The 18914-nt window shown below is 37.8% G+C and overlaps 5 protein-coding genes across 5 annotated transcripts; 2 read left to right on the top strand and 3 right to left on the bottom strand.

Moving 5' to 3' along the window:
- Positions 1-9639: 9639 nt before the first annotated feature.
- On the top strand, positions 9640-11462 carry DSM5745_05984 (uncharacterized protein; the record flags this gene model as incomplete). Its single annotated transcript, XM_026748000.1, has 2 exons — positions 9640-10599; positions 10668-11462. 2 exons carry the CDS (start codon positions 9640-9642, stop codon positions 11460-11462), a joined length of 1755 nt encoding a protein of 584 aa, XP_026603832.1.
- A 983-nt stretch (positions 11463-12445) lies between these two features.
- Positions 12446-14050, bottom strand: DSM5745_05983 (fungal specific transcription factor domain-containing protein; the record flags this gene model as incomplete). Its single annotated transcript, XM_026747999.1, has 4 exons — positions 12446-13486; positions 13578-13675; positions 13788-13970; positions 14035-14050. The coding sequence occupies 4 exons, from the start codon at positions 14048-14050 to the stop codon at positions 12446-12448; spliced, it is 1338 nt and encodes a 445-aa protein (XP_026603831.1).
- A 240-nt stretch (positions 14051-14290) lies between these two features.
- Positions 14291-15217, top strand: DSM5745_05982 (uncharacterized protein; the record flags this gene model as incomplete). Its single annotated transcript, XM_026747998.1, has 1 exon — positions 14291-15217. One exon carries the CDS (start codon positions 14291-14293, stop codon positions 15215-15217), a length of 927 nt encoding a protein of 308 aa, XP_026603830.1.
- A 115-nt stretch (positions 15218-15332) lies between these two features.
- Positions 15333-16487, bottom strand: DSM5745_05981 (uncharacterized protein; the record flags this gene model as incomplete). Its single annotated transcript, XM_026747997.1, has 1 exon — positions 15333-16487. The coding sequence occupies one exon, from the start codon at positions 16485-16487 to the stop codon at positions 15333-15335; it is 1155 nt and encodes a 384-aa protein (XP_026603829.1).
- Positions 16488-17283: 796 nt separating this feature from the next.
- DSM5745_05980 (Zn(II)2Cys6 transcription factor domain-containing protein) lies at positions 17284-18684 on the bottom strand (the record flags this gene model as incomplete). Its single annotated transcript, XM_026747996.1, has 1 exon — positions 17284-18684. The coding sequence occupies one exon, from the start codon at positions 18682-18684 to the stop codon at positions 17284-17286; it is 1401 nt and encodes a 466-aa protein (XP_026603828.1).
- Positions 18685-18914: the final 230 nt, after the last annotated feature.

The following is an 18914-nucleotide window of genomic DNA, read 5'->3' as shown; positions in this document are numbered from 1 at the left end:
ATATATTAAAGCACTTAATAAATTTAAATTACATGCTTTACCTAGTAAAGCTTGCTGGCGCTATAATTTTAATAAAAAAATTATAGTTTTATATAAAGGGGCTTAAGATTATAAGATAGGTATATAATTATAATAAAAGGTATTTTAAAATAATAAAAGTAATTAAGGTTTTTTACTAGCCCAAGCCTTAAAATATTAAATAAGTTTATAAATTCGCGGGGCTAATAGTAGGGTTTAAAATAATTATTAATTACTACGCCCAGGAAGCTAAATCACTATACTTATTATTTTATAAAAATACCTGCTAGTAATAAAAAAAAAAATAAAAAAATACCTTTATTTACCTATAAAAAATTATTATAATATTTCCATGCGTGCTACCTATTAACTATATTATTACCTTACTAATAATTATCTTAGTAATAAACGCGAGCCTAAATAAATAGGGGGCTTATATTATATAAAAAAAAAATAAAAAATAACACGCGGTAAGATATAACTCTAGCATATAAAATAATATAAAAAAGTAATATAATACTAAAAAAAAATATTAAGGCCTTATAATAACTTTTAAAAAGCTTAGGTTTTAGCTATATAAAGTATATTTTTTTTTTGGAAACTAATGCTAATACCTTAGTAGGCTAGTTAAATAAGTTAGTATTTAATTTACCAGGCGTGTTAATAGTAAGTTAGTTAACCTAAATTTAAATATTTAACTTTATTATAAAGCACGTACTAGGTAGTAAAAATATAATTATAAATACCTTATTACGCAGGCCTATTATAAAAAAAAATATAGTATAAAAAAACACTAAAATTAATATTAATAAATAAGTAAAAGTAAAACTAAAAGTAGTTAAGGTATAAATATAACTAACTAGGGCAAGGGCCTTTAGTAAATTTATAAAAACCTTAAAAAATTATAACCCGCTGCTAAAAAAAAATAAAAATAAACCTAACCTAAAAATAAATATATTTTTAAAAGGTTATTATTTAGTAAGGTATTATAAGATTACCTGGTACCTAGTAACTTTATTAAAATTACTAAAAATAAGCTAGTTAAATTATTATAAGCTTTAAGCTATTATTATTATTTATATTTTATATAAAGGCTACCTATTTTAAAAAGGCTTTAAAGGCCAGCTAGTCTAATAAGTAGTTAATAATATAAAAAAATATTATATAATTTTTAAGGTAATATATAAGAAATTAGGGCATAAGGATTGCAAAGGCACTTATAATTACTTATTTTTTAGGTACTAGTGGTTAGGTAGCTATATAAATATAATAGTTTTAATAAGGAAATACCTTACCTGCTAAGCTAGGAATCCCTAGTAAAAGTATAAAAAACTTTATTTTATTACCGCGCTGCTTTTTTTTAATATATTTAATATTAATATTATTTATATACCCTTTAATACTAATTTTAGGTATATAATACTAGGGACTTACCTATTATTAAAATAATTTAAAGGTAAATTATTAATTATTATAAATATACCTGCTATTGCAAAGTTCCTGTTTAAATATATTATTTATAAATTTAAAGTATCCTGCTAAATAGTCCTAAATAAAAAACTAAAAATAAAAAAAAAATTATTAATATACTTTTATAAAAGTATAAGGTTAAGCAAGCTAATATTTTACCATGGTACCTAAAAGTAAACACTATTATTAAATATATAAACCAAGTTATTAAGAATGTTATTAGCAAGCTTACTAATAGTATTAAAAAAGGTTAAACTTAATACTTTTACTTAATACTATAATTTATTTAATTAATAACTTGTAGAACCACCGGGATAACTTTTATTTAAATATTTATAAATTAAAAGGTAGTTTTTTTAATTAAACTTAAAGTACCTATATAAGTAACCCTATTTTAAAAAAATATCCGCACCTAAGAAAACCTAATTATAATAAAAACCTAGTAAATTAAAAAAAAATAAAAATATAAAAAAAGTAATTTTATAACTAAAATATATTTAAAAAAAAAAATAAAAATATTTAAAATAATAATCATGTTATTAGGCGCATACTACTAAAAAAAATAATTATATACTTTTATAAAATAGCAGGCGGGAGCAAGATTTAAAAATAATAGTTAAATAATAATTTTAATAATTAGGACCTTACTAAATTAAAAAAGTGCATGTTAATATTAAAGCTTATTAACTAAGTAAACTTAATAGCACGCGCATGGCCCACATGGTAAATAGTAATAGGTTAAAGCTATTTTACCTAAATAAAAACTTTACTAGTAGCACCGTGAAACCCAGGAAATAAGGTAAGAATTTAAAAATAAAAAAATAAAAAATAAAAAAAAACTAAAATATAAAAAACTAAGTAAATATAGTAGTAAAATAAAAAGCTAGTTAGGTACTAAATAAATAAAATTTAATAATTATTATACCGCCGCCACCGGCCAAGATAAGTTAAAAAGTTATTAAGTAAAAAATTAAAAAGTTACTAAGTAAAAAGTTAAAAAGTTACTAAGTAAAAAGTTAAGAAGTTATTAAGTAAAAAGTTACTAAGTAAATTTTTTTTATATTTTACTATTAGTTAGTTTTTTTTATATTACCTTTTATTAGTTAATTTTTTTTATATTACCCCCCTATTAATTAAAATTAATTTTTTTATATTTTACTTATTATTACCTAGACCCACTTTACCTATTATAACTTAGTATTTTTTAAAAATTTATATTTTTTATTTTTTTTAACTTTTATTATTTAATTTTATGTTTCCCCTAGCTTATAATATTATTTTTACCTACTATTTTTTATTATTATACACTGCTTTTTTTATTAATTACCTACTTATTTAAATTATTACTACCCATGTAGGGGTGCTAGGTATTATAATTATAGTTTTATTATTTTTTTTTTAATTTTAACCTTTTTAAAAAAAGTAAGAAAGTAATAACCGCCCAACGCGAGCGCCTAAAAAAAGAAAAAATAAAAGCCTTTTAACTTAGTAAAAATACTAGCACTAAGCATACTAAAACTTGTTAATTTTATAGCTGCCAAGCGCTTAAAAGCTAGGATATTTAAGAATTAAATAATAATTATAATAATAAAAATACCTTTTTACGCATGTAAATAAGCCTATTAATTAAGGCTACTTAGCACTGCCCCTTTTAATTATTAGGTTTTTACTAGCCCTAGTAGCGCGCCCTAACCCCGTGTTTATTAAATATTTTAAAATAAACTTAAATAATTATAGGTGCTATTTTTTTTATAAAGTAATAATTAATTAAAATTAGCCTAGTAACCTACGCTAGCATAAAAAAAGCTATTTAAGTTATTAAAAACGTGCTGCCTAATATATAGTACAAGTAATAAAAAAAGTTATTTATAATGCTATTTATTATAAAAAATAATTTAAAAAATATTATTATAAAACTTTAAAAACATGTTTTAAAGGCCAAGGCGTGAAAAGTAACTAACTTTATAATTATTAATAAAAATAAGTTTTAGAATATAGCTAAAAAAGCCATTAAAAATATAAAAAAGTAGCATGTTAAAATAAAAAAAATATAAAATACCTTTATTTTTAAGTATTATAATAATAAAAATTAAATAAATATTATTATAAATATTTTTAAGCACATACACTTATAATTATTAGCTAAAAGGGTTTAAAAAATATTTAATAGCTTAAGTTTAAATACTAAATAGCAAGCTATTTAAAATAATATTAATAACACCGTGGTAAATTGCGTGGGTAATAAAAAATAAAAAAAAATATATAATATTAATTATTATACCTAAAAATATTAATTATACCCCAGGCATGCCCTCCCAGCCTAGCTATAATAATTATTACCTAAAAAAATTAGGATTAATTATAAAAAATAATAAACTTATTTGTGCCCGGGACTTTATAAATAATAAGGTTAAAAAAAATTAGTTAATAACTTCTCGCGCGCCTGCCTATATATTAAATTTAGTTAAAACTTTTTGTGCCTTAAATTAGCTATTAATTTAATTATTATTTTAATTTAGCCTTACCTTATTATTTAATTATAACTTAATTACCTAAAGCTAGGCTAGATTACATGCCTTAGGTTTTTTATAGCTAGCTAAAACTAGACCCGCGGGACGTACCGCTACTTATAATATTATTTTTTAAAAAATACTTAATAAGTTTAAAAGCTATGTTTTAACTTACTTTTAATATACTAGTAATATTATATTCCTTAATTTACTAGCCCTAGGAGCCCGCTACTAAAAATAAATAAATATAATTAATTAAGGGTTGGCCTATAGTACCATAGTTTTATATATATTAATAAGTATAAACTAAATATTTATTACTAGTATTTCGTGTTTACCTAAATATAAAATAATTAATTAATTAAAAAGATTACTACCGCGCGCCGCTAGCCACTAAGTAATAAAAATAATTATATAAAAGGTATTATAAGATAGCGCGATTAACCTAGTATAAAAAGTTATTAAAAACTTATACCTACCTAAGTTTATAAAAGCATTAGCCTTGCCTACTAAAAGTAAAAATATTTATTATTATATATAAGTATTAACCGCTGTTAATTCTGTAATTAAAACTAGTAAAAAGTAAAGTGTTATTTTATAAGCACGCACCTTATAATAAATTTATAAAAAAACTATATTAATATTAAAAAAAAAGCGCTAGTATATATATTACCTTTATATAAAATAACTAAAAAAAAAATTAATATAAAAAGTAACTTACTAAATAAAATACTGCGCCCTTATATTAAATTTATTTTAAAAAATTATTTAAACCTAGGTAATATTATAGCAAGCAAGGCTTACTTTATATAATTTTAATAAAAAGTTTAACCTTCGCGCCTAAAAAACACGCTAGGTATTTATTAATATTATTATAAATATTCCTGGCTCCCTAAGTTACTTTTATATTTTAATATTATAAAAATTACCCGCGGCACTTTTTTTAGTAAATTATAAAAAAAAAATTATAAAGGTTTATTTAATAACTAAGGTTTTATTAATATTAATAGTTTTTTTAATTATTTAGCTAAAAAACTTGGAGATCTAGCGCCTAAAAAATATAAACTAAATACCTAATTTTTAAACCTTACCTAAAAAAAAATAAATATTTATTTTTATTACCTGCGCAAGTACCAAGGGGCGCTAAATTATAGCTAGCTATAAAATACTTATTATATTATTATTTAATAATTTATGCGCCAGGACTTATTTTATTAAGCCTAGTATATTATATTAAGGCCTAATTATAAATACTAACTAATTTTATATTTATATTATATAAAGTATGCCTAGCAAAAAAATTACACCTACTTTTAATATATAAATATTAATATTAACCAAGTGTTTTAAAATAAATAAAAAGTAAATATTATTTAGAAATTATTATTACTAAATATAAAAAATAATAATAATTGCACCAAGGTCTTGCTAGGTATATATTAAAAAAATAAGGTAAAGGCATAGCTAGCATAAGTAAAGGCGCGAGATAATATTAATAACCTTTTTAATTTAATTAACCATGTGAAAAATAAAAAGTAAATTAAAAATAATATTAAATATTTTTATATAAATTAAAAAAGAACTTTTATTTATAATTTATTATTTAAATTATGTACTTGCTAGTGCCGCATAAATTTATTAAACTAACTATAAAAATAAGATATATAATACTACCCTAGTATATTACCATGTTAACTAACTATTAAATACTTAAAATAATAAAAAAAGGTACCTAAAAAAATTAATTATTATATATTATAACCTTATGCCTGGCCCTACCTTTTTATTTAGTTTTTTAAATTATTACTTAAAAATTTTATAATTATTTATCTTAATTATTTAACTTTAAGGGCTAGGGGCTATTAGCAATACCTTAATAAAATATTATAAATAAAATTTAGCTAAGGTAGTTAATAAAATAAAGCTAGTATATAGCCTAAATATATTTATTAAGCGTAATTTTTTTAAGTTTTAAAAAAAAAGGCTATTTTTATTATTATAAATATATATATATAGTTTTAAAAGCTAAAATAAAAGTATTTTAGTAACTTAGGCTATAATTATTATAAAATAATATTACCTTTTACCCTGGTTCCCGCCCACGTGGCCATGGCTATTAAAAAAATATTAAATAAAGCTAAGTTATTTATTAATTATTATTAATGCTTCTTGCCCTGGTAAAGCTAACAAGCTTTAAATTATATTTATTAAACTACCTAGTTATTACCCGTACATAATATTAACAAAAAAAAAAAAAGGAAAAAGTAAAAAAAAAGCCTAGTAAAAACTAGCTAAGTAAAATATAGCTAGTTATTATACTTTAAAATATTATTTTAAAAAAAAATAAAAAATATAAATAAAAAAAAATCTTACCTATTAGTAAGTTTTAACCCCCCCCTAAAAAAATATAATAGGGTTGCACCTTAATATTAATTTTTATAATACTTATAGCCTTATTACCTGCCTTTTATACCTAGTTTATTATTTACCTTAATAAATATATATTTTTTTTATTATTATTCCTACCTATATTATGTACTGTCTAGTCCTAGGTTCCTGCCACTGTTTGGTTCCTTTAGCTCCCATGCTCTAGCACTGCCCCTCCACAGTAAGAACTTATAATAAGAATAACCTAATTTACATAGCTGGTTTAAGATATACTATTCCAGCATATATTAATAAAAAAAAAAGAAACTAGTTAATATACCATTTTTTATTAGTTTTAAAAATAATTTTCCTAAACTTAATAATTAAAATAAGCCTACTCCCAAGCCTAATAATGTAAAAATAAGTAAAAATAAAAAGGTTAAAAATAATAAATTTTATGCTAAAATTAATACTTAAAATAAAGCTATTTTTAACTTACCTAGTAATTTAATATTATATAATAATAAAAACCTTATAATTTTACTTATTTTTATTACTAGCCCAAGCTTAGTAAGTACTATAGCTAATAAAAGCTTTTAAACCTATAATAACTATAAAACTATTTTAATAATACCTAACTAGGTAGTAAAAAGCAAGAAAAATAAGAAAATTTTTAATTTTAAAAATAATAGCGCTAAAGGGCTCCTATAACTAGAAAATAATATAAATAAAAATAATAATAAAAAAAAATGTTAACACCGCTTTCCCCTGTTAAATCTAACCTAAAATTATATAAAACTAATATAAAAAAAAGGGAATAAAATCCTAATCCCAGACTTTTAACTATATAGGTTAAATTAAATAAAAAGGCCTAATATAACCGCCTATACTAAAAGTAAGATTTAAAAAATTTTATAAATAAAAACCGCCTAAAATAAAGGCCTTTTTTTAAAGTTTTTTATATTAAACTTTTTTACTAGCTAGCAAAAAACTTTATTAAATATTATATTTTTTTTACTTAGTAATTTTTAAGCCTCCTAGACTATTATAAGAGGCACTAAGTAAAGTTATTTACTAAAATTAATTTTAAAAAAAACTAAAAAATTAGGCAAAACTTATAAAGTATTTATATAAAAACTAGTTTATAAAAGCTACTAAAGTTAAATTTAGTACTCTTAAAAAACTCCATACCTTTAAAATTATTTTTATACTAAAAGGTAAAATTATTATACTACTTATATAAATATTTAAATATAAATTTAATATTACTAGCTATTTAAATAAATTTAAAGCACGCCTTTATACTAAAAAAAATTTTTAACCTAGTAACTATGCTAATATTATAGTAGTAACTTTTATTACCTAATTATTTTAACTTATAATAGCGCTTGTTGCTTATTTTAACCTTAATATTATTTAATTAAATATAATTAACACCTTTATTTAAAGCTTTATAAATAAAAAAGTATATATTAAAATACTACCCGGCCCCTAGCGCATTAAAGGCAGAGTATTTAAATTAAATTAACCCTTATATAGCCTTAAATAATTACCATGCATTTAATAAAAAAAAATATTTTTAATACTTTTTAAATATAGCTTTAAGCTAGTACTAAAAAAGCCTTACCTTTTTATTATAAAGTATCTTATGGTTATTTTTTTTATTAATAATATACTTATTATAAGCAAGAGATTAGCTAAAGCTAAAAAAAAGGCCGCTAACTTTATTAAATATATAAAATATATATATAAATTATAAAATTTTAGCAAAGCAAAGTGGTTCTTAAATATTAAAATTATTTATAATTATTATAATTAAAAAATTTAATTATTTTAAGATTTTTATATTAATAATTTACAGGCTAAATATAACCTCATGGTATTAAGTAAAATATTAAAAATATTTTTACTTACTAAAAAATTAATACCTGCGCCTTTAAATTATATATTTATAAAGTAAAATATTTTTTTATACTAATAACTTATTAGCTTATTTTTTTATTTTATTATAATAACATGCCTTAACACCTTTAAAGCGGCTAGTAAGCTTGCTTAGCATATAATATACCTTATTAAAACTTATATTAAGGTAGCTAAGTATATTATTTAATATTTTATTATTATAAAGGACCTAGGAATTAAATACTTAGCTAATATTAAAAAAATTATTATTATAATATTTAATACTTTTTTTAGTAATAATCTTAACTAACATAGCTTTAATAAATAGCTTATAAAGTTATTTAAAGGTTTAATTAACTAAAACACTTATAAATAAAAAATAGTTACTATTTTTATTATTAAAGCTAAATTACTTATTATTACTAAAAAAGTAAAAAACCTTATATAATAAAAAAAACTTTTTAATATTATAAAATTTAATTTAAAGGTTAAATTACACCTTTTTTATAATAATACCTAAATTATATAATTACTTAACTTAAATAATCCTATATTTATTATATAACTTTAATATATTAATATTTATTATTACTGGCTTCGCGAGAAGTATTAAAATAAAAAAATTAAAATTAATTAAATAAAAATAAAAAATTAATTAATAAATAGCCTTATTAAACTTTTTAATAACCTATGCTATAAGATATTTATTTACTAACTTAGCCTTATTAAAATTAAAGCTATTTTTAATACCTAGTATTAATACTTTTATTTTTTTAAGTACTAGGGGGTATATTAAATAAAAGGTAAAAATCCCTTGGATTTTTATAGTAAACTTAGTTAAATAACTTTAATTAACCTTTAAAAATAAAAAAAAATTAACCTTTAACTTTGGCTGGATCTCACGGCCTAATTAAAAAATAAAATATAAAAAAAAAAATAAATATAACTTAAATTTTTTTATATCTAGCTATTAAACTCTCACATCCTTATTTATCTTAAATCCTAAGAAATTTTATATTTTATTTACCCCTTAATTCTTATCCCAATCTTACATAACCAATTCCTGCCTGAGGCATCCGTAACTCCGAAACGGCTGTATCGCCAATTACCATTTCCGGCAATCCCGTCGCATTCCGTGGCTTCGGCTTGCCGGGTTCCGACCTCGGGACGGCGCCGTTTGAGAAAAGTGGGCTGTTGACGTAGATCAACGGGGCTTCTGCCTCATGTAAGCCTTGAAACAGTGGGAGTTGATGGGGGCATCCCGAGGTACCGAAACCGATATAAGAACTTACATTTGTCGACCCGCGAAGTCACTGCAATCCAATCCAAGATACCTGCACCCATTCCATCCATACAGAACAACACAACCACAATGCCACACTCAACCATCCCCTCCGACGAAATCTACGGCCCAGGCACCTACATCGACAAGACCTTCCTCCCAGCCCCGCAAGATGCCCGGCGAATCTTCGAGTACATCGCGGACAGAACGCCAGGGTTCACAACGGACGCATCCCTCCGCGACACCGTAACCTTCAGCGGCTCCCCACACCCCGTGATCCCCGGCCCAACAAAAGCGCCCCTGATCGCCGCAGCCCTGCACGCAATGTGCGGCGTCGTCGCCCACGAGATCATCCAGGACCGCGACGGCACACCCGCCTCGTCCCAGACCGTGTCCATAAACACCGACCACGCGGCCATCTGGCTCGGCAGCATCTTCGCGGCGTCCCTGAAACGAAAAGGCGAGGAGGGAAAAGACATGAGCGCCCTCGTGCGCACCCGCGAAATCGCATCGCTCTACCCCACCAACTCAGAGGGTGAGTTCATGGCCACCCCCATGCGCCAGCGCACGACGGCGCTGTATAAAACCGCCACACCAGGCGTCTGGTACCAGCTGCACGGATCGCTGGACGCCCCGCCCGTTCTGAGGGCTTTGGGCTGCGACCCCGAGTACCCGGCCAAATCGTCGGAGGAGGCATACGAGTACATCGCGCGGCGGGTGGAGCAATGGAGCGCGGACGAGCTGGAGATGCTGAATGTCAAGAACGGCTTCTGCGGGAGTATCTGTTTTACGCCGCGGGGGTGGAACGAGACGCTTATGGGGCGGCGGCTTGCGGAGCATCCGCTGGTCGGGTATACGCTGCAGAAGCACGCTGTTCCGACGCCGGCGGTACCTTGGGTACAGGGTGCACGTAAGGATAGACGGCCGCTGGCCGGTATCAAGGTCGTTGAGCTGGTGCGCATTATCGCGGGCCCGGTGATTGGGAGTACGCTTGCGGCGTTTGGGGCGGATGTGATCCGGGTGAATTGTAGTCGGTTGGTGGATCTGAACGTATGCACCCTTTTCTCTACCTACCTAGGTACCTACTCCTGATTCTGATTGTTTACTAACGGGGACAGATCCTCCAACTCACTCTCAACGCCGGCAAACGCACAATCGACCTCGATCTGACCGTTGAATCCGACCGCGCCACGCTCCGCTCCCTGATTTCCGACGCAGACGTCTTCGTCCAGGGCTTCCGGCCCAACGCCATCGCGCGCAAGGGCTTCGGCGTCAACGACCTCCTTGAGATTGCGGGCGCCCGAGGCAAGGGCATCGTCTACGTCGAGGAGAACTGCTACGGTCCTGACGGTCCGTACCACGAACGGCCGGGGTGGCAGCAGATCGGTGACGCTGCGTCTGGATCATCGTATGTCATGGGTCGGAGTCTTGGATTCACGGATGGGACGAGCGTTCTGCCTCCTCTGCCTATTTCAGACATGAGCACTGGTCTTGTTGGGGCCTTGGGCACGTTATTGGCACTCCGTGACCGGGCTAGACATGGTGGGAGTTATCGCGTTACGAGCTCGCTGGTCAAGGCGGATGTTATCGCTCTCGAGCCTGAGATTGGCCTTTACAGCCCCGAGGTGGTGAAGGAGAGCAACGAGATCTTCAAGTGGGGACATATTGGACCCGAGCAGTTCGTTACGGAGATTCTGCTGGTTGTCATGGATGGGTGGAAGAGGGTGTTCCCGCAGTATTTCGCGGGTGGGGAGGAGAGTCTGCTGACTTCGTTTGAGAGCGGAGAGGGACCATGGGTGGATTTGAGCATTCTAAAGCCCGTTGTCAAGCTGGGCGATGAGAAGGTTACGCCCAGGTGGTTGACGCCGTCGGTGCCTAATTGCTTCCATGATAAGGGGATTCACTGGGCTTGAATGAGGGAGGAAGCTTTAGTATATACTGTCAGTTAGTTTCATACATTGTAGATAGGTAGGCTTCGAACCGAGATTCAATGATATCCATTAAGCCACGTCTGAACGCCCCATCCCTCTGGGCTGGTTTCACCATCCAGGAGCGCAAAAAACGTTGGCCAGTCGTTCCAGTCAAACACGTAGTTGTCGACCCAGTCAAGGTTTCCTGAATGCGGAGTGTCCTGCGTGCTCAAATGTGTATCGCCAGCAACCGCAGGGATATTGGCATAATGTCCTGTTCCCTGTGTGTCCCCTGGAATAGGAATCGGTCGGGTAACGTCCGCTCCAAGCCCACGCGCATCAATATTTTCATTGATCAGTTTGAGCACCGAGCTGACTCTGGAAGCCAGGAATGTATGTGACGCATACTCCTTCAGGATACCGTGAGCCATTTGTAAGAGGCCATGCAAACGGTTTGGGGAAAAGTGGTCTAAGATTTGCCGGGACGTTTTGGCGGCGAGTAAGGTAGTGACGGACATGTACACATCTTTGAGGATTCATTCCGGTGAGCCTTCATATAGCCGGGATCGCTGACGTATGGTAGTGAGACTTACATGAAACAATATACCAGTTCGACGGGAGAATATAGGCTTGCTTCTGCTGCGGTAGATTCCTAGCAATAAACTCTATCATGTCCCCGGCTGCCTTGATGCAGCTCAATTGGCAATGGAGAATCAGATGGGGCATCAGCTGGTCGTCCGTGTATAATCCGGCGCTCGGCGGATTATCTGTCCGTTGTTGGTGGTTTTGTAGAAGGAAGGGCCTGAAGAGGAGGAGACGAACGGACAAAAATCTCGAAGGTGTCAGCGATTATCCCATACTCTCATTGGCAGGTACTCACCGAGCGCGTAAGATGTTTGCTTCACGCGTTATATGCTTCGACGGCGTCGGATCTTGCGTGTCTGATGGCATTTGGAACAACGGATGAAGGCTCGCGACCCAGGCGTTCAACTCGGACTCGATCCTGAACAGACTGGCAAGTCTATCAATGAAGGAACAGTTGGATTGAGGCCGCTGGTGTCGCTTGAGATATAGAATGCTTCAAGCACCTCGCCAATGATATAATGCAGCCGACAGAACGACATATAGAAGTTCACCTTCGAGGGCAGTATTTCATTCTCTCCAGCAAGTGTCATGGAATTCAGGCCTTCCTTCGCGAGAGATTGCGGTACCTTGAGCGCACAACCAAAGGTCATCGCGCAGATCCTGTCCATGATAACGCACCCGTTCCAGACTTGGTGTGCTAGGTCTCGCTCGCGCGGATCAAGAATGGCCTTGGTGATCACAGGAAGATGCAGTCCCAGTTCTTGGGCGATATGGATTGCTGTTGCAATACTCCGAAAGCATCTTTCAGGCATCTTCTCATGCTGAAGATACACCGCGGTAAGTAACAGGATTTGGATGGTCTCAAAGTTGTATATATCCATCACCACATACGCCATCAGTTCCTGGGCTCTTTCAAAAAAGACGCCCGAGGACTGGTAGCGTGAGAGAGGAGAGTCGCCTTGAGAAGCAACGCATGAAGTGGCGAACATGAGATTCAGGAGGCAGTGCAATGCCCTCTCGTCCATGCAGAGCTCTCCGTCTGTTGACCATAATGTTTCATATGCGCTTTCGATAGAAAGGCGATCGAGCCACGGGTAAGCGCTGTCAACGAAGTCCCAGTATAGGTTTAACAGATGGTCGGCCACCTTCCTTGGTGGAATCGCAAACTGGACGTCGGATGGCTCTTGCCTTGTTCGTTTCCGCATCCGCGGCAGCTCCTTGAGAGGCTTTGGATAGACCAGATTTGTCTTCGATTTGGCTTTCTGCCCACTCATATCTCCGGCTTCGTCCAAAATGGTTGCTCCGCTGGAGGCGCCGAAGAGGCCCCCACGGGGTAGTCGCTCCGCATCCTCATCTTCACCTTCGGAGACCTGGATTTGCGCCCCCGTACTGTACCGCGACTTATCCGTGCTAATACTAGCCGTTGGGTGCGTTTGAGTAGACTGTAAGCTATTAGGTCTGGCAGTGAATTAGCGTCATCATGGGGCCAGATGAATTCGATCTATTGTGGGCTTCTTTAGTTGAGATACGTACCGCGGGGCACATTCGACAAGCGGGGGGACGCTTCAGCCTCACGGTACCGTAAACGCAAGCTTGGACGCCTGATTTCCTTATCGCGCAAGGGCCGCAAACTGAAGTAGACCAGTATCAACATCATGCTTTCAACTTCGAATTCTTCTCTTCCTTACCCGGCCTAACACCATCACATTTCGTCTTCCTGGCTTTGCAGACGTTACACTGTACAGGCAACGCCGATCTTGGCACGCTTTGGTCTGGGCTGTCGGGATGCTTCCTGCGGGGGCGTCTTCTCGGCGGGGAATGAGAACATCATCGTGGTGTGAGGCGTGAGGTCGGAAAGGAGCAGAATTTCTGCATTGAGTTCCGTTCCGACGGTAAGGGTTGCCGTGGCTCCGACCTCGGAAGACCCTGTTTAACAGTTCAACTTAGTCTTTAGGGCCGTTAGGCCCGTTCTGGACTCGGGATCCCGAACCTGCGTACGGAGACATTCTTCCAGGCCGTGTTTCCGCCGACATGTGAATACCTAGGTACGGTAAAGATGATGCATAATGGAGCTCAGTTGATCATCCGGTTAGATAATGCCGACTGCGAGAGTGATCCCCTACACAGTGTGCAACGTATTTAAAAGCCTGGTTCCTGTCCACGGGTCTACGCTGTACTTCCCAACATATCTATTTGATAATATAACATCACAATCCAAGTCTATCCATCTCGATCCCATTTACATCATGACGCAACCTTCATCCATAACCTCAGGCCACCTCTATTTCCTGGATATCGGCATCTCAACCCCCGAGTTCAACGGGCGCATCCTAACCTGCAAGCCCGATGGCTCCGGTCTCCGCGAGCTGGTAACAAACATCGAAACGATGCCGGATGGAATCGCCGTCGACAAACCCAACGGCCACATATACTGGACGAACATGGGCATCCCATCCGCCGACGACGGGTCCATCCAGCGCTGTGATCTGTCCGGAGCCAACATCGTGACGATTGTACCCAATGGCATCACGCACACACCCAAGCAATTGACCGTCGCACCGCAATCGAAAAAGTTATACTGGTCTGACCGCGAGGGCACGAGAGTCATGCGGGCAAACATGGACGGGAGCGAGGTCGAGGTACTGTACCGGCCTGACACGGCAGACGCCGGAAATCCCTATGAACATTGGTGCGTTGGGATCGCAGTTGACGAGGAGTCCGGGCACATCTACTGGTCGCAGAAAGGCCCGTCCAAGGGCAACAAAGGACGGATATTCCGCATGACTGTTGACCTGCAAGCTGGAGAGACAGTCGAGAACAGAAAGATCGAGTGTCTTCTCGACACTCTTCCGGAACCCATCGACCTGGAGCTGGATACCTCTTCGAGAAAGTTATACTGGACAGACCGTGGAGATCAACCGTATGGAAACTCGGTCAATGTTTTTGATCTTGACACCTTAAAGGAAACACCTGCAGCCCAACGGAAGCCCGATGTCCTTGTCCGCAAACTCCATGAAGGGATTGGGATTGCTCTGGACCCCAAGAACAACCGCATGTTCTTCGGTGATCTGGGAGGCTCGTTGTACAGCGCCAATTTGGATGGCAGCTGCAAGCATGTTATATTCCCTGATATTGGGGGCGCGGTTACGGGTGTTGCTTATGTGGAAGAATAGTCATAGGGATAAGTCAAATTACAATATAGATATATTAATTATAAATGATAGAGAAAAAGTTCAAAACAACCTGAAGGAAAAGAAGATAGTGCACTGGAAGCCCAAAAAACAAAATTCAGTCAAGCAAGCAAACATCAAACCACTCCTCCTCCTCACAATCGGGATCCTCCCTCTTGACAAGACAAACCTTCTCATCCTTCGCAACCCCAACAACCCGCCCAACACCACATAAAAGCGCCCGATCACTCTCCTCTGTGAGCAAAAACCCCCAGCTCTCCTCTCCGATTTCAGGGGGTGTCTCATACACTGTCCTCGCGAACATCCGCAGATCAGGCAGACTCACTTTCTGGAACCCGGCGAGGTCATGCTTATCAATCGGCTCAACAAGAACAAGCGTATCGAAGAAAAGAATCTCCGTGACCTCCCCAAAAGCCGTATACAGGCTTTCGGCGCTGGGTCTCTTGGTGACTAGACCTCCCGCGAACTCGCCGACTTCCGCGCCCCAGCAAGATTTTGGGGGTGGGGTGGGTGGACGATGAGCAGTAGGGCTGTCGGAGCTGCAGGTGGTCTCGGGAGTGTACTGCGCGTCATTGCCTGCGGCATGGGCATGGCTACGGATATCAGGCGTATCACAATTGCCGTCAACCCTAACGATCTGGACGTTTGGTCCTCGCTTCCCAGAGCCGGGGCCTTCAGAACCCGAGGTCATCAAGTTAGTCTTCAGGGCCTCCCATTCACCCATCACGCTCTCCGTCTCGAAGATCTCACCAAGAACGCTGACATCATCCGCATCACCATCCTCATCGAGATCCTCATTCTCATCCCCAAGAAGCCATCGATACTCCACCAAGCCCTCCTGCTCATCCTCATCCGCGTCACCCGCCAAATCCTCCGCGATCTGCGCAGCGGCATTCGCGTTCTCCGCGGCCTGCACTGCTTCAGTTACAGCGGCCTCAATCCCGACCTGGCACGTCGCTAGGATTCTAGCGGCGTCGTCGGGGCCGAGTGTGCCGGTGGTGGTGCTCATGGTTACGTCCATGGCGAGCGCGAGGTATTGCAGGGCGCTGGTGTAGAATGCTGCGGCGTTGGAGGCGGCGAGGGCGGCTGTTGAGCAGGCGGCGGCGGCCTGTTCGTATTTTGCTTTGGCTGTGGCTTGGGTTTGGGCTTGGGCTTTGGGGTAGGGATTGGTGTTCTGGGTGCTGGGCCCTGATGCTTGTGTGGACGTGCTCATGGTAGAGCGGGCTGAGTGGAATGAGTTCGTAGATGACATGTTGGGGATGTTAGTCTGCTTGTAAAGAGGTTAGCTGGTAGGGCTCGGTCTGGATCGTAAGGAATGGGACTATCCTATACTTCCACAACCGAATATGAAAGTGAGCTGGACGATACAATAAGGACAAAAACAGATGGCAATAGTAGGACTTTATAACTACCCTTTGCTCTTTGATCTCGTACACTCCTTGTCAATTGTTGCACAAGGACCTGTTTATCACTTCTCCCTCCCATGTCAAGGCTCTTTGTCCCCTCTTGTGCACGGACAAAGGCATGAAAGAAGCCGGCAGCGGACAGCTGAATCCCGCTTTCAGATGCCTCTGAGCGTCGGGTCTTTCGTTTGGGTGGGCACTATGGAACAGTTAGGAGAAAGAACAGATAGAGGCTTGAGCATGAAAAGTCGCCCTTCCGATGCGAACCAGCATTAAGCATCGTTATATCCTCCCACCGTCTCGTTGATGCGTTCTTCAACAAGATATTCTTCAGATCAGCTACCGTGAATGTCGGAGTCAATTGATAGTCTTGTGGATTTCATTCCTTGTTCTTGAGGTAGGGCTACAGTACCCAGGCACAGCACAGATCAAGCAGAACTAGCTGGAGCCTGGTTTCCGTTTCTATCCGAAGCCATGGATAAGGTCATCTACTTGGCCGCAATACAAGTGCTATGGTAGTCGGAGCTGGGCCCCTTTGGGAAGAATAACCACTCGCTCGTTCGCTCGCACCTGGCGCAACTACGAATATTAGGGTAGCGTCAACAACACAGCCCTGGAGAACAGCAGACCAGGGCAGTCCCGACATCACGATATCGGCGGCGGAACATAAATCCCCGCCTGGAACAACATCCTAAGCCGTCCATCCCCATCCTCCCCACCAGTCCTCGGCCGCGGAATATCCCCTACCCTGCGCCTCACCCAAGCCAAGCAATCACCCCACCCTCGCGCCTCCAGCTCATTCTCCGTCCCAGTCCGAGTACCTACCCCCGGACCCAGTCCTACTCCCAGCCCAGGTAAACCCCCCAAGACCTCCCCCACAAGCACGCGTCCCGAATTCCTCGCCCACCACCGATGCTCCTGGCCGTCCAACTCGCCCAGCAGAATCCCCCAGTACGCAAGCACAAGCATCGCCAAGCGTTCGCGGCGCCGTAAACTCTCAACGAAGCCCACATCCACCGCCGCAAGCCACGCCAGCACGGGCGCCGGATCCGGCGAGCACGCGAACTTCATGAAGCAGTGGCGGAGGTGCGCGATGACGTCGGGGTTCACGCTTCCACGTCCAGCACCACCCCCGTCATTTGGATGCTGGAGTGTGGCGTTTAAATCCGCGAGCTTCTCCAGCGCACCGTCCGTATCGGGGTCAAGTTTCGTGACGCAGTCTTTCCGCCAGAACTCGCCCTTGCTGAAGAGCCCGAGATTAATCCAGGCCTGGCGCTTGCCGAAATAGAAGATTTTTTTTACGCCCTGTAGGAGCTCGAAGACGGTGAGGATGTTGTCTGTGACGCTCATGCTTAGTCCACTGCGCGCCTGGGGCTGTGCTTGGGGCTGCGCCTGCGTATCCCGATTCTCGCGCTGCAGTTCCCGCGCCGCCGTGACCTGCGGCAGGGCGAGACTGATCGCCGTGGTAACGACAGACTGCGCGAGAGCGGCATCGCAGTTTTCAGGCGTTAGATTGCCTATGGCGATTCGGAAGGGTTCGAGGCTGAGACTGTGGTATTCGAGGCCGGCGTCGATGTATGCCAGCGCGGCATCCGGGGGTTCGCGCGTTGTGGCGATCTGGAGGGATGCCAGGGCTAGGATGCCGTGCATGAGGTAGCGGTGTTTCAGAGCGAGCCTGGGAACAAGGACCTGCCAGGTCCGGATCTCGTTCTCGTTGACGCAGAGGCTCTGGTATGTTTCTGCGGTGAACTGGTGCATGAGTTCGAGCTCGTCGACGCTGGGTTTGAGAGGGGGGATTGGCGTTGTTAATGCCGGTAATGATTGATTGCTGCTGGTATAGCTTGTGCTTGATGGTGTACTTGCGCGGCGCCCACCTGCATCCCCCATTAAAGAAGCCGGCAGGACCCGCGAGTAGATGCAGTTGTCCAGCCGGCGGAGGACGCAATTCGTGCAGGGCGGGCCTATCTCATCGCATTTGACGCGACGGCGGCGACAATTATCGCAGCCATACCTTGATTTGGTGTGAGTCTTGCGGGGCCTGAGCATTGTCCGTGCTTGACATTTCTGGAGAGGCCGCAGCGAAAGGGGGGGCTGGTCTTACAGGAAGAAGAGGCGGGCTTACAGGAAGAAGAGGCTGGACCGTTGGAAGGATCTGCAGGCAGCACACAAATGACGTCACTGCATTCAGGCACCGGTTGGGGCCATCGCAACCGAGCGAGTTATTTAAGAGCTTAACAATATTCTGTTAATTCAGGGTAAAGCTGACAACCGTGCGA

The sequence above is a fragment of the Aspergillus mulundensis genome, assembly GCF_003369625.1.
Source record: "Aspergillus mulundensis strain DSM 5745 chromosome Unknown scaffold_5, whole genome shotgun sequence".
Classification (NCBI taxonomy): domain Eukaryota; kingdom Fungi; phylum Ascomycota; class Eurotiomycetes; order Eurotiales; family Aspergillaceae; genus Aspergillus; species Aspergillus mulundensis.
The sequence above is the reverse complement of the archived record's forward strand: the minus strand, read 5'-3'. Positions and strand labels throughout refer to the sequence as shown.